Raw genomic sequence first — 16,409 nt, 5'->3', positions numbered from 1 at the left:
TAAATGCCACAACTCAGCCAATCTACCAGTTATTCTTTGCTTTCTCAAATGCACTCAGGGTTGCGTTTCCCAAAAGCCATGCTGTCAACTGAGAGCACTTTAGGAAACCAGATGAAATCACTGGTCAACACTAGCTACACACTTGAAACAATTTGTATTTGATCTGCTTTTCGTAACCCCAGTGTCTAAATATTACAACTTATCTTCCTTTGAATCCAAAGATATCCATTCCTTAACAAAAAAAAAATCGACTCCATTATACTTTTTAAAAGCACTATTACATTTTGTAGATGCCATCTCTGCTATTCAGCAACATACTTTTAAGCTGCTGCATAGAAGACAGCTGCTTCATATACAGTATTATTGTTTTACTATAACATTACAAAGTGTAATGTGTAAAAGATATCTCTTTCCTATTAACTTTGACAGTGCACTCCTATAATATTTACTTAGACATAAGTCTTGCCGAGTTCAGCAGGGCATTGGGGTACAGGTTCAGACGTCTGTATACACTGATGACGTTAACAAAAAGTTAAGTTGCTTTATGATTCAGGATTGCAAAAATTATACATCTTTGGGAGATTTTATTAATACAAAAGATATAATCCTTCCCTTTCCCCCCCCCAAGGTCTGTCAAGAGGTTTAAATACCAAATTTATATGACAAGATTAGATTCCTCCTCTGTTATTCAGATCTTTGCTCTGTTACAGCATGTTACTGAAAATTGCTCTCCTTCTTTATAATTGTGATAGTTCCCTAGGTGTATTTGCTTGAAAGAACACTTATAAGTGGTTATACAATGACATGTTTAAAATTCTGAATTGGTATCAGAAGTCAAGATGGGGATCCTTGGTCCCAGGGCTCCATTTGGCTTGCTCCACTATTCCTTGGAAAGGGAGGATTTATTTATTTATTTATTTATTTATTTATTTATTTATGAGACTTATATACCGCTTTAAGTGCAAGCACTCTCTAAGCGGTGTACACCAGTAAGCAATGTATATATATATTTACATTGCCCCCAACAATCTGGGTCCTCATTTTACCTACCTCGGAAGGATGGAAGGCTGAGTCAACCTTGAGCCGGTGAGATTTGAACCACTGACCTGCTGAACACAGTCAGCTAAAGTGGCCTGCCGTACTGCACTCTTAACTGCTGCGCCACCTCGGGGAAGGATGGGGAAGTTAGAGTTAGAAGATAGGTTAGAAGTTAGAATTGCCACTTCAAGGTGCCCAGAATTTAGAAATACATTTCAGAGGCTTTCCATATGCTGGCCTTCCAATGAGTAATGTGCTTTGAAACAGGGCCATGAAGAAGCAGCTCTTTTATCACATTTATTACAAAAAATTCAGTGGTGAAAAAAGGAAGGTTCTACATTTAGGCAAGAAAAACCAAACACACAGGTACAGTATAGGTGGCTCAATAATACTAGGATTTTGAAGTCCTAGTGGACAATCATTTAAGTATGAGCCAGCAGGGTGCTGCAGCTGCCAAAAAGGCCAACACAGTGTTAAGCTGCATTAACAAAGGGATAGAATCAAGATCATGTGAAGTGTTAATACCACTTTATAATGCCTTGGTAAGACCACACTTCGAATACTGCATCCAGTTTTGGTCACCACAATGTAAAAAAGATGTTGAGACTCTAGAAAGAATGCAGAGAAGAACAACAAAGAGGCTGGAGGCTAAAACATAGAACGGTTGCTGGAATTGGGTATCTCTAGTTTAATGAACCCCTTTATGGATTACTGCCTTGTCGTGGCAAAGGGGCTTGCGTAACTCAATGAAGCTATAAGCTATGCCGTGCAGGGCCACCCAAGATGGACAGGTTATAGCAGAGAGTTCTGACAAAATGTGATCCACTGGAGAAAGGAAATGGCAAACCACTCCAGTATCTTTGCCATGAAAACCCCATGGACAGTACTAAAAGGCAAAAAGATATGACGCTGGAAGATGAGCCCCTCAGGTCGGAAGGTGTCCAATATGCTACTGGGGAAGAGCAGAGGGCTAGTACTAGTAGCGCCAGAAAGAATGAAGCGACTGGGCCAAAGCCGAAAGGACGCTCAGCTGTGGATATATCTGGTGGTGAAAGGAAAGTCCGATGCTGTAAAGATTTTTTCTCCATAGGAACCTGGAATGTAAGATCCATGAATCAAGGCAAGCTAGACGTAGTCAAAAAAGAGATGACAAGACTGAACATCGACATCTTAGGAATCAGCGAACTAAAATGGACAGGAATGGGTGAATTTAACTCAGATGACCATCAGGTATACTACTGTGGGCAAGAATCCCTCAGAAGAAATGGAGTAGCCTTCATAGTCAATAAAAGAATAGGAAAAGCAATACTGGGATACAATCCCCAAAATGACAGAATGATCTCAATTCGAATCCAAGGCAAACCATTCAATATCACAGTAGTCCAAATCTATGCCCCAACCACTGGTGCTGAAGAGGATGAAATTGACCAGTTCTATGAAGCCCTACAGCACCTTATAGAATTAACACCAAAAAATGATGTCCTTATCATCATGGGGGATTGGAATGCTAAGGTAGGAAGCCAAAAGATAACCGGAATAACAGGCAAGTTTGGCCTTGGAGTACAAAATGAAGCAGGGCACAGGCTAATAGAATTTTGTCAAGAGAATATGATGGTCATAACAAACACTCTTTTCCAACAACCCAAGAGACGGCTCTACACATGGACATCACCAGACGGTCAACATAGAAATCAGATTGACTATGTGCTCTGCAGCCAAAGATGGAGAAGCTCTATACAGTCAGTAAAAACAAGACCAGGAGCTGACTGTGGCTCAGATCATGAGCTTCTCGTTGCAAAATTTAGGCTTAAATTGAAAAAAGTAGGGAAAAGCACTAGGCCACTCAGGTATGAACTAAATCATATTCCTGATGAATATACAGTAGAGGTGACAAATAGATTTAAGGAATTAGATCTGATAGACAGAGTGCCTGAAGAACTATGGATGGAAGTTCGCAACATTGTACAAGAGGTAGCAACTAAAACCATCCCAAAGAAAAAGAAATGCAAGAAAGCAAAATGGCTGTCTGAGGAAGCTTTGCAAATAGCTGAGGAAAGAAGGGAAGCGAAAGGCAAAGGAGAAAGAGAAAGATACACCCAATTGAATGCAGAATTCCAGAGAGTAGCTAGAAGAGATAAGAATGCCTTCTTAAATGAACAGTGCAAAGAAATAGAAGAAAACAACAGAATAGGGAGGACCAGAGATCTCTTCAAGAAAATTGGAGATATGAAGGGAACGTTTCATGCAAAGATGGGCATGATAAAGGACCAAAATGGCAGAGACCTAACAGAGGCAGAAGAGATTAAGAAGAGATGGCAAAACTACACAGAAGAACTATACAAGAATGAGCTTAACATCCCAGATAACCACAATGAGATGGTCACTGACCTCGAACCAGACATCCTAGAATGTGAAGTGAAATGGGCCTTAGAAAATCTGAGCAACAACAAAGCTAGTGGAGGTGACAGTATTCCAGCTGAGCTATTCAAAATCTTAAAAGACGATGCAGTAAAAGTGCTACACTCAATTTGCCAGCAAATTTGGAAAACTCAACAGTGGCCACAGGATTGGAAAATGTCAGTTTACATTCCAATTCCAAAGAAAGGCAATGTCAAAGAATGTTCAAACTATCGCACCATTGCACTCATTTCACATGCTAGTAAAGTTATGCTTAAAATCCTACAAGCTAGACTCCAGCAGTATGTGGATCGAGAACTACCAGAAGTACAGGCAGGATTTCGAAGAGGCAGAGGAACTAGAGATCAAATTGCCAACATACGCTGGATCATGGAGAAAGCTAGGGAGTTCCAGAAAAACATCTACTTCTGCTTCATTGACTATGCTAAAGCCTTTGATTGTGTGGATCACAACAAATTGTGGCAAGTTCTTAAAGAGATGGGAGTACCAGACCATCTCATTTGTCTCTTGAGAAACCTATATGCGGGTCAAGAAGCAACAGTGAGAACCGGACACGGAACCACTGATTGGTTCAAAATTGGAAAAGGAGTCCGGCAAGGCTGTATACTGTCGCCCTGCCTATTTAACTTATATGCAGAGCACATCATGAGAAAGGCAGGGCTAGATGAATCAAAAGTTGGAATTAAGATTGCCGGGAGAAATATCAACAACCTAAGATATGCAGATGATACCACTCTAATGGCAGAAAGTGAAGAGGAACTAAAGAGCCTCTTGATGCGGGTGAAGAAGGAGAGTGCAAAAGTTGGCTTGAAACTCAACATTAAGAAAACCAAAATCATGGCATCCGGCCCTCTCAATTCCTGGCAAATAGATGGGGAAGAAATGGAGGTAGTGACAGATTTTATTTTTCTGGGCTCCAAGATCACCTCAGGTGGGGACTGCAGCCAAGAAATTAAAAGACGCTTGCTCCTGGGGAGGAAAGCTATGGCAAATCTAGACAGCATACTAAAAAGCAGAGACATCACCCTGCCAACAAAAGTGCGTATAGTCCAGGCCATGGTTTTCCCAGTTGCAATGTATGGCTGTGAAAGTTGGACCATAAGAAAGGCTGAGCGCCAAAGAATTGAGGCCTTTGAACTATGGTGCTGGAGAAGACTCCTGCGAGTCCCTTGGACTGCAAGGCGTTCAAACCGGTCAGTCCTAGAAGAGATCAACCCCGACTGCTCTTTAGAAGGCCAGATCCTGAAGTTGAAACTCAAATACTTTGGCCACCTAATGAGAAGGAAGGACTCACTGGAGAAGGGCCTAATGCTGGGAAAGATTGAGGGCAATAGAAGAAGGGGACGACAGAGAATGAGATGGCTGGATGGAGTCACTGAAGCAGTAGGTGTGAACTTAAATGGACTCCAGAAGATGGTAGAGGACAGGAGGACCTGGAGGAACGTTGTCCATGAGGTCGCGATGGGTCGGACACGACTTCGCAATTAACAACAACAAATGTTTAATGAAGAGAAGGACATGATAGCAGTGTTCCAATATTTCAGGGGTTGCCACAAAGAAGAGGGAGTCAAGCCATTCTCCAAAGTACCGGAAGGCAGGACAAGAGGCAAAAAATTGAAACTAATCAAGGAGAGAAGCAGCCTAGAATTAAATGAAAATTGAAATTTCCTGACAGTTAGAACAATTAGTCAGTGGAACGACCTCCCTCCAAAGTTGTGAATGCTCCAACACTGGAAATTTTAAAGAAGAGACTGGACAACTATTTGTCCGAAATGGTATAGGGCTCCCTGCCTGAGCAGGGGGTTGGACTAGAAGACCTCCAAAGTCCCTTCCAATTGTGTCATTCTGTATTCTGTAATAAAAAGGTAAAGCAAGTTGTGCATAACACGGGAATATTATGACTGGTGCAACTGTACATGTACAGTATCAAGAAGTAAATTCTGTGCCTGCAGTACATTTATGTGGGAGTAAAGCAGGACACAGTCATGGTAGCCATAGACCATAGTTCTTCCCCACTGAACTATTAACCAGAGAAGTTCTATGTTGCATTCAACACTGTTCAGAACAGATTTATTGCTGCTATGTTGTCTATTAACATATTAATAGACAATATAGCAGAGTTGCTGTCTCAGCACTCTGAATTTAAAGTAAGCCTGTCCAAATAGAATGGGACATATTTTTGAATAAACCCACATTGAAAAAATACAATTCTAAGTATGTTTCCACAAAGGAAATCCATGGAGCTCAAGGGAGACTTGTTCCTCAGCAACACTGCTTAAGGCAAAGCTTTAAATGTAATGTATTTTTATGCTGGCAATTTCTACATTGTAGTTATCCATCTACTTTCCATCCTCCATTTTTGAGAACAGAAATAGAATACTGCTTGTTTCAATATCTTTTTTTTTACTAGAGTAGAACAATGGCCTCTCTGGAGCTTATGAGGTATACTTGAACAAAAATGCCATATGTTAAAAAACAAATCCTCTATTCAAGAAACTTCTTATAATTCTGTTTTTCCCAGCTACAAAGAAAATTTTGTGTATTATTTCTGAGCTTGTTGCTTTGCAAGGAAAATAAGGCATATGTATGAATATGCAATTGACACTGCAGGCTCTCACAACCAAATACTGTAGTTGGCAGAACTGACTCTTTTCAAATATCAATGCAATGTTGTAAAATAAGCCCTCTTCACTCAGCCATAAAAAATTGCCATTTTGGTCATATCAGCTGCCTAAAAGAGGCTGTTGTAGTTAGGAAAACCAATTTGCATCTGCAGTTTACAATTGTTTCCATAGCTTATAACTTAGATTTCTTTTTTCCTTTAATTTACCTGAGGCATCTATTCAAATAGTTGATTAAAAACTGGGCAGCTTCTTCCCTAGCATATTTAGTTAAAAGATACTACCAGGTGAAAAATTCTACTTATTCTCAGGCTGAAATAGCATTTTTCACCCCTACCTTCTAATTTTTCTGTTTCTTCTTTGAATGCCTAAAGGTTTAATTGGAATCTTAACCCAAAATGTCGTTTGTTGAATGAGTCCTTTCATATTTTACCCTACCTAAATATAAGCTGCTAAATGAAATAAACTTATTTAAAAGCCGGTATTAATAACTGCAATGGGTCTTTGCAATTTCTAGTTCAGGATCATTTTATATTTGTAGCTAGAATCGTATCACATGGCTCAATTTTCTAAGGCACATCTAGTGATACCTTTTATTTGTATAGAAGTCTTGTTCTATAACAGATGAAATTATTCTTTCACTGACTGTCTCCTGTGGTTGCTTTATAGATATACAATTGAAGTGACAGTGCTGTGCTCATGAATGAAACCAGCCGCTTAATGCTAACTCTGTTGCTTCAATTGCATGCTGCATTATGGAAGAATTGAAATATATGCATTTTTCTTGGAAAATAAGAACGGGATAAAATTTTAGCAGCAAAATCAAACGTTAGCAGGAACGTTCTGTATAGTCAGAAAAGGATATTTTCAACTATTTTTAATCATCATTGCTATATTCAATAACATAGATTTGTATAGTAATACTGCTTATCTACATCGTGGATATGCTACCTATTTTCCAGATAAGATTACTGCTGACTTTTCAGAGGAATACTAAGGGCTGTTCTGCTCAAGGTCCATGGTGTTGACCTTCATTTATTTAAAATTAATTAAACATGGCTGATGCACTTATTCTATCTAATACGCATAGTGGTGGCAGCACCTAATGAACGTTGTTTGATCTTGAAAAAGTTGAGCAGAAACTCAAATCCTTCCTGATTTTGTTTATCTCGTGTGAGATGGTGTAAATTGATTCACCATACTTGTTAGACAAGAGATGGCACTTTACAAACTATTCTAACTTTTGCATTTTGACTTCTCAGTCACCAGAAAGGCAATATGAACTTCGACAGCCCTGTATCTCATGCACTAAGGTTAGGGATGAATGCTAGGTGAGACACCTCTAGTCTATAGGTGATGGTGGCAGAAATTACCAAGGCACTATCCCAAGCCAGAAAGTAGGGCTACAGCATGAATCTTCAGGTCTTCTGGGAGAAGAATCTTGAAATCTCTAACTTTTCACTGTGCCTATCTCAGCTAATTCATTATCAAGGAGGAACCATGTTAGTCTCTTATGATAAGAACAACAAATGCTATAACTGATTAATGTTACAGAGAAGCTCAGATATGGAGACATATTATGATATTTAATTTTTCTTCACAATCGCACCAGCTATATTTTAGGGTAATTCATTTTGAGAAAACCTACTGGGACCACCAGGAAGAAAAAGCTATCTCAGATATATGAAGTAGGAGGTAAATTGTGATGCAATGTTTAGTTCTGGGCTAGGACTCAAGTTCAAGTCCATTCTTAGTCATGGATACTCACTGGTTGACATTTGTCTCAGGTCACTTTCCCTCAGTCCAATCTATTTTAAGTGTTGTTGTAGGAATAAAATGTAAGTGATCCTTGTAGAAGCCAACTTAAACTCCCAGAAGAAAGGCAGTATATAAATCTAACAAACAAATCAATAACCTTGTTACTAGTGGTATCTGGTAAAGCACCCTCTTTTGCCCTGGGCCTTTCACAATACAGACAAGATGAGAAATCTGCATTAATCTCCGTGCTTGATGTCTTTTGACTATTACGCATGGCCTTCTCTAGTGACAGAGAAAGTATGGTGCTTAAATCAGCCATGTATATAGAGAAATTAGAAATACTGCTTAAAGTATTAAAGGAGAAGGTATGTACAGTATGTGTGATAGAAAATCTTCTTCCTCATTTGGTAAGAATGCAAACATCCAGTATTAAATGTATGTTTCATAATTGAAAAGGTAACTTACCCTGCCATTCGCATGTTCTAAAAAGATAATTTCTTTTAGTCTGGTATTAAGGATGAAAAAAATCCTCTTTGGCATATCATTTTTTCTTCATTTGTTGGGACGTGGTTTGCTTGAGATTTTTTGCTTCTGCCTAAGGAAGCAGCAGCTATATTTCTCCTTAACCCCACTCCTCTTCCAAGTTGTATGAAGGGACAAAGAGTTCCAGAAAAGCTTTCTTGTTCTGCTACTTTCTAGTGACTTAACAATAATATTGCTTTAAAATGTAATTGTGCTTAAAACATCAGAGAGATACAGTGTTTACAATAGAATAGAGCTGGAAGGGACCTTGAAGGTCTTCTAGTCCAACCTCCTGCTCAAGCAGGAGAACCTATATCATTTCAGACAAGTGACTGTCTAGTCTCTTCTTAAAAACCTCCAGGGATGGAGCACCCAAGATTTCTGGGGTTAAGCTGTTCCACTGGTTAATTGTCCTCACTGTTAGGAAGTTTCTCCTTAATTCCAGATTGCTTCTCTCTTTGATCAGTTTCCAACCATTGTTTCTTGTCCTGCCCTCTGGTGCTTTGGAGAATAATTTGACCCTCTCTTCTTTGTGGCAACCCCTCAAATATTGGAATACATTAGAAATTCTTGCTAGAGTAGTAAGACAAGAAGAGCAGATTAAAGGATTTAAGATTAAGAAAGAAACATACAAACTTCAAGCTTATGCAGACGACTTAGCATTTATATTAGAAGACCCAGAACAATCAGGGCAGAAACTATTCAAAATATTGGAAGAGTATGGGGATCTGGCAGGTTTGAAAATAAATAGAAACAAAACAAAGATTATAACAAAAAATATGACTAACATACAAAAAGGAAACCTCGAGGCAAAATTAGGTATACAAGTAGTTTCCAAATTAAAATATCTAGGGATAGTTATTTCAGCACGCTGCTCATCAATTAAAGAAGACAATTATGGCAAATTGGTAAAGAATATAAAAGTAGTTTTAGACGGTTGGAAAAATTTGCATCTTTCATTACTTGGGAGAATTGCTGCAGTGAAAATGAACATCTTACCTAAAATGATATTCCTGTTTCAGAATATCCCAATTCAATTAGACAAGAAATTTTTCAAGAAGCTGAATAAATTAACCTTAGAATTTGTGTGGTCCGGTAAGAAGACAAGAATAAAATTAAAGACATTACAGGATGCTAAAGAAAGGGGAGGTTTAGGTTTCCCAGATTGGGAGCTATATTACCAAGCAGCGGCCCTAACATGGATTAGAGACTGGATAGCCTTAGAAAATAAAAGAGGTTTACATTTAGAGGGTTATGACCTCCAGCAGGGTTGGCATGCTCACATATGGATGGGGCAAAGCAGAAACCACCAATATTTTTTAAGACATAAGGTTCGGCAAGAATTAATAAAAAGCTGGAATATAGTTAAATGTCAATATTACACAAAGATTCCGCCTTGGCTATTACCATTGGAGGCAGTCACATATCCCAATTTGTATAGGAAAGACAAGGCTATTATATATAAAGACATCTTGACAGAAGAAGGTTATTTAAAACAAAAACAAGAGCTAAAACAACAAGGAATAGACATGGAGTGGTAGTCTTATCTCCAGATACAAGCAAGATATATGAAGGATAAGCAAGAATCAGGTATTAACAGACAAGATACGGGGTTAGATAAAATACTGCTAGGACCGGAGAAAAAACAAATAAATAATATTTATAAACACCTGTTGGAACATAAGCTATATGAGGAGCAGGTTAAAGAAACAATGGTGATGTGGGCAATAGATCAGGATATAATATAAATATGAATCAATGGCAGCAAGTATGGGAGTGAAATAACAAAATCACATTGGCGACATCATATAAAGAAAACCTGTATAAGATGGTTTACAGATGGCATCTCCCTCCGGCCAGATTAGCCAAAATGTATAACGGATATTCTTCTATGTGTTGGAAATGTAAAAAAGAAAAGAGCACCTTTTTTCATGTATGGTGGACATGTAGGGAAGCACAGTTGTATTGGCGTTTGGTCTGGGAATGGGCAATAGAAATGACTAGGCAAAACATTCTATATACAAACCTGAGGCATTATTATTAGGAATACTAGAGAAAAATGTAAATAAAGAGGACACATATTTAATTATTCACGTGGTTACGGTGGCAAGGATACTATTTGCTCAAATGTGGAAAGCAATGGAAGTACCGAGTGAGGAAGTACTAATAAAGAAAATTATGTATTGCACAGAACTAGATAGGATAACAGAATTTTATTGAATATGGAATAAATTTTATAGATGGAGGGAAAAAAATGGAGGTCACAAATAAAGAGATAAGTTAAGATAGAGACCAGAAATGTATAGTTTGTATATAGATATATTATATGTAATTAATGTACAATATGGACTGAGATGTCAGTGAAAGACGATTTACCATGTTCAATGTTTTTAATCCTTTTTTTCTTTGTACTCAATAAAAACTTTTAAAAAAATATTGGAATACTCCTATCATGTCACCCCTATTATTTCTTTTCTGTAGACTAGCCACACCCAAGTCCTGCAGCCGTTCTTTATATGTTTTCATTTCCAGGCCTTTGATCATTTTAGTTGCTCTTCTCTGAACTTTTTCCAAAGTCTCAACATCTTTTTTGTACTATGATGACCAAAATTGGTTTGCAGAAGGAAGCATACCTCTCTACCTGTTTTCAAGTCACACAGAGTTCATGCTGTATTCATAATCTCCTCCCCCCAATTATTTGGTTGGGGAGATGATGTGGCAGAGTACATGAAATACAAAGACGGGGACAGCAGATATAGCTACTTCACCTATACAGTTTTTCTATGAAAAACTTGTAGAGTCAATTGCATTGTCAGAAGTAATTAATTAAGATTCTTGATACTGTTTGTGGCTACCAGAATTAGATGAAAGCAAAACATTTGAGAGAGAGAGAGAGAGAATGAATCTCTTTGTTGCCATTTAATGCCCACCTAAATTTTGCAGCCCAGCTATGGTAACTCCATTGTCCTCGAATAGACTGTTAATACTCTGATGATAGAATCATAACACTCTTTGGGGTTTTCCACTTTAGACCTCAGTTCCCTTTGTTGGTTGATCATGCACCATGCAGATCTGGCTTTCTAGTCTTTCAATTACAGTACATAATTTCCTACATGTCTACTCAGAATTTAAAAAAAAAGACACATTAAATCAAATCCTATGTAATTAATCCTGTGCCCTTTGAAGGCAGCATAGTTAGATCACGGCCAACCTTGACTCATCCCTGTTATATGCAAAATTTAACATGTCTGGATCTGTACGATTATAACATAACTGACATAAGTACTTCAACATGAACTTTATTGTTCTACTGCTGACCTTTACTTGCTTTCATTCTGCACAAAATTATTTCCAGGTGAACATATTGCGATCAGATTGTTTATGTTTTGGCAATTACATCTGCAAATTTTAAAAAGAACACTACTTTCTTTGTAATTTCTTACGTATGATATAATTGAAGCCTGAGAAGCCATTTAATGCAATAAGCTGTTGAGATAGTATAAGAGTTCACCTATTTTCCTTCCATTTGGACCTCTATGTTAGGCAGCACTAAAGCTACACATGGAATTAATATGAGTTCTGGGTATATATTTCCTCCTTTTTGGAATGCACAATAATTAACTTCACTGTGTGGAAAATGCAGATTAAAACCTCTGAACTTTTGTGCTCTTAGGATGATAATTGATATAAAAATTGATTTGCCATCCCTAAGCTCCTTTGTTTAAATTATGGTACTGGCAGAGAAGATGTTTTTTTAGAATTTAATCTGCTGTAAACCTCACGTGTTCAGCATTCAGGGATTATTATTTTCTGCTGACAAGCAGAACAAGTTAAAAATCCCTGCTAAAGCAGACAAAGCTGAGCTTTGTTAAAGAACTTTCTCCTTTGGTTTTAGCAAGTTTTTTTTAACTGGTTGCCTCTCTTGATAGTGACTAATGGTGTTTCAGAGATGTTTTGTACAATATACTGTAGAACAAGTATTCATTAGTTGGTGTTATTTCAATACCTGAAGTATCATCCTGGTCTTTGTTTAAGTCTCTCGTTATTTCTCCTCCCCACATAGATTATCTCAGTATATTCTGCTGACTCTTAAGTCCCATGACTGCTCATTTTTCCTTGAGCACTCCTATTCATCTAAAACTCTTCTCAAAACCCTGCTTCTTCCATGCCATTGGAAAGATGAAAGACATTATTATTGCTTTTCTCAGCTTCATCCATTTTACCGTATTCTTTTCTATTTTCTTTACTTCATCTTTGTTTCCTTTTTTACCTCCCAAAATGTAGCTTATAAGCTCTTCTAAATATGGATATTGTATTTTTGGCTCGTTTATTTGACCCCTTCCTTATTATGTAAGCTTATAATATAAATATATGAAATCCAAATGCCATTTTTTAATTAATGTTTGATGTAAATTAATTTTAGAATTTTCTTAGATTGAAACTTTGAATAACTGATTTCCAGCTTCAATTTTAATAGAAAATTCTGGTGTCCAATGTTACTTAATACCGGTGATGCGGCTATTAGTTTCCCTCTCTTTTTTAACCAGATGCTTTTTGTTTGTTTGTTTTTTGCTTTTATTTCTGCCAAAGCAGGATGCTGACATGTTGGCAGGTGATGAACAAGCTTGGAAAGAAGCCAAAGAAGTTATAAATGCAATAGGAGCACCAGAGTCACGTGAAGGTATCCTCGGTTCACAAAATACACACATTTCCATTCCAATCAGGAGGATATAATTATCAATTTGTTTTCTAGTATTTGTTAAATTCATTCTCTTCCTGCCTATTATATGTATTTTGTAGTTTTCAAATAAAACCATATTTAAAGAAAAGGAAGCAGAAGGTAAATCAAATCAAAATGTGTTCTGGGTTATAGAAAACTCTTTTGTCCTTACTTTTTTTCCTCAGCATTTGTATCTTTAAGTTTCTGGAGCAATAGCAATAGCACTTAGACTTATATACTGCTTCATCGTGCTTTATAACAATCTCTAAGAGGTTTACACAGTCAGCATATTGCCCCCAACAATCTGGGCCCTCATTTTACCGATCTCAGAAGGATGAAAGGCTGAGTCAACCTTGAGCCCATCAGGATCGAACTCCTGACTGTGGGCAGAGTTAGTCTACAACACTGCATTCTAACCATTATGTCACACATGGCTTTTGGCAAAAGAAACTTTGTTTTGGCCTTGCAGAACAAGATGACAGACAATTTAAATATTTAAGTCTTAATATAGTTTAAATAACCAAAAGAACATGAACACACACACACACACACAGAGAGAGAGAGAGAGAGAGAGAGAGAGAGAGAGAGAGAGAGAGAGAGAGAGAGAGAGAGAGGGAGAGAGAGACATTTAACATTTAATAATGTTAATCTTTTGGCCATATATGTTGCAATTCAATACTCACTTATTGAAATTTCACTATTAAAGTAGTAAACCATATTTCATTCCATTTTTAGTATAAAATATTTGTAAATCAAGTTTAGACATCTACACTATTTTGCTGTCTTTAATAACTGAGAGATTTTTTTTCTAACTTTTCATCACTATTCTCCAGCCCCGTCAAATGTTGTGCTCTGTTTTTCTTTAGAGTAGCTTCTCTAAAAAATCCTTCTTTTTCATTTAATGCAGTCTCTTTCTTCAATTTACCATTCCACTGCCCTTTGGGACAAGGATTCAACTAAAGGCCATAATCTGTATGGAGCAGGGAATCAAATCTTTTCATTAATGCCAACATCAGTGCATATAAGACTGTGGTGGCCTGCCCTCTCCTCAAGAAATCATCCTTGGACCTAATGATAATAACAATTTTCATTCTTTCTCCACCTTCCTGTTTCCAATACATATTACAGCCTTTAGTTGAATTCCTCTTTCGGAGAAGATTAGGAACGTAGTCAGGCTCCACTTCAGAGGCCCCTGGAAGAAGCAAAATATGAAGACTCTTTTAATTTTTTTCAATTTTACATCCATCCTGGATCCTCTTGAAGTAGTGCCATAGAAAGTCCTGCCAAATGTGAAGATGCCAAAGGAGTACTGCTAGTGAAGTTCATGGAGCGTGGTTCGACCATCAGTTCAGATGTCTATTGTGAAATATTACGAAAACTCAGACGAGCCATCCATAACAAGTGTTGGGGCATGATGACTTCCAGTGTGGTGTTGATTCATGATAATGTTTGCCCACACACCGCTAGACACACCCAAGAACTATTGCAACAGTTCCGTTGTGATGTTTTTGATCACCCCCCATAGCTCAGATTTTGCATCGAGTGATTACTACAAAGGAATTTCAAACCTTGTAAGACGTTATGACAACTGCCTCAATTTGAATGGCGATTATGTTGAAAAGTAATGTAATGTTGTAGTTTTCTAATGTATATAATAAAAGTTCTGTATCTGCGAGTGTCTGTCATTGATAACCAAACGGAGGTTTATTTCCGAATTGCCCTTGTACATAATCAGTTGATAAATTCAGATTGTTCCTTGACTGGTATTAACTATGTGAAGTTGGGAATATCAATGTCAACTAAGTATCTTATGAATGTTGATTTAATTATAGCAGAAACTCATAAAGAGTTCATATTAAAATGCAGATCTTTCGTCTTCTTTGTTACAGTGCAAAGAAGATTGTCAAATATGTTTAATAATGCTGAGTACCAGTGTATAGAGTCCCTCTTTCTTTCCCCTATGTATTGCTGTCCCCATTCTCCTCCCATCCCTGATCATGTAATTTTCATCAGGGAAAAATTTATGTTGGCAAAAATTGTTACATTAAAAAAAATTCTTTTAATTTATAAGATGAGTTTTAATTTTGTTGAGACATTCAACTAGAAAAAGGTTACAAGAAATATGTTGTTTACTTTAAGAAAATACTTAAAAGAAAATTAAATATAACAAAATTAGTTTTAGTTTCATATGATCACCATTCATATTCATGTAGTTTGCTTTCATGCTTTGTTGGTTTTAAAAAAATTGAGTTTTCTACAGAAGAGGGTTTTCTAGAATAGAAAACTGTAATGTTTTAACTTAATGTTTTGCCTTTTGATTGATGCTTCTGTCATGGGTTAATCCTTAACACAAATAAATGTCAGAGTGGGAGCAAGTTCTGTTGTCCTGCCAGACATCACTGAAGAGCAACACCTCTCGTCTCCCAGACACCAACATCTATCAGCTAAAATTACTTGACCTTGCCATGGATGCCTGCATAAACCTGGGCCTTTGGGAAGAAGCTCTGCATTATGGTAACCGAACTTTGCAGCCCTACAGGTGAGAGCTAGCTTTACTGTGATTTATGGCACGGATCTGTTTCCACCCAAGATGGTGAGACACAATGTATATTTTCTGTGATAGTTTTCCCCATACAAGCTGCAAGAAACTACTTTGCAGATATAATAAGGCAATTTGTACAGGTACCTTTTTCATTCTGAAAACAGAGAATAAAATATTTTACATGCATAGGACAAAAGAAACTGTTTTACATTTATTGACAATTATGTTATACAGAGTAAGAAAACCAATTTCTTTTCACCACCAACACCACCCAGGCCCCCCAAGTTCCTTGATCATCACAGCATCATTGTACTTTGCTCTGTAGGGTTTTCTTCCCTATCCATTCAGCTCTTCAGCTACTTGTATCGACTTATATGCAAATGTACACCAGTCTTAAGGAATTGCCATTTTCTCTGGCTCTTTACATACAAATAGAATAGGAATTGCCACTCTGATAAAGAGAGGAAACAATGAAGTTATTAGCAAGTAGTTTATACTTACTCATCAGTCTTTGATCTATGATTAGCTGATCAATAAGTGATGAGGTCTCTTTCTCACTGGCACATCTTTTGTGAACAATTTTAAAAGCACAATTAAAAATGATTGAACAATAGACTTTATTTATTTATTTACAAATATTTATATGCCGCCCAATCCCAAAGAACTCAGGGCGGCATACAAGGTTAAAAACAGTCATAAAAGAATAAAATAATCCAGTCATACCGCGAGTCCGATCATATCCCGGCCCCCCGGGGACATCAGCCCCAGGCCTGCCGGAACAGGAGAGTTT

General features: G+C 37.4%; 1 protein-coding gene across 6 annotated transcripts in view; it reads left to right on the top strand.

Annotated features, from left to right (window-relative positions):
* The window catches only part of SMYD3 (SET and MYND domain containing 3), a 326,831-nt gene that overhangs the window by 262,257 nt on the left and 48,165 nt on the right, over positions 1-16,409 (top strand). For all 6 annotated transcript variants that reach the window (XM_039327012.1, XM_039327013.1, XM_039327018.1 and 3 more), the window contains 2 exons: positions 12,951-13,038; positions 15,442-15,616. In XM_039327012.1, coding sequence (XP_039182946.1) covers positions 12,951-13,038; positions 15,442-15,616 — 263 coding nt within the window. The remainder of the gene's footprint in view (positions 1-12,950; positions 13,039-15,441; positions 15,617-16,409) is intronic.

This window comes from Crotalus tigris, unplaced genomic scaffold (genome assembly GCF_016545835.1).
Source record: "Crotalus tigris isolate CLP2741 ecotype Arizona unplaced genomic scaffold, ASM1654583v1 scf7180000024349.2157984, whole genome shotgun sequence".
Classification (NCBI taxonomy): Eukaryota; Metazoa; Chordata; class Lepidosauria; order Squamata; family Viperidae; genus Crotalus; species Crotalus tigris.
The sequence above is the reverse complement of the archived record's forward strand: the minus strand, read 5'-3'. Positions and strand labels throughout refer to the sequence as shown.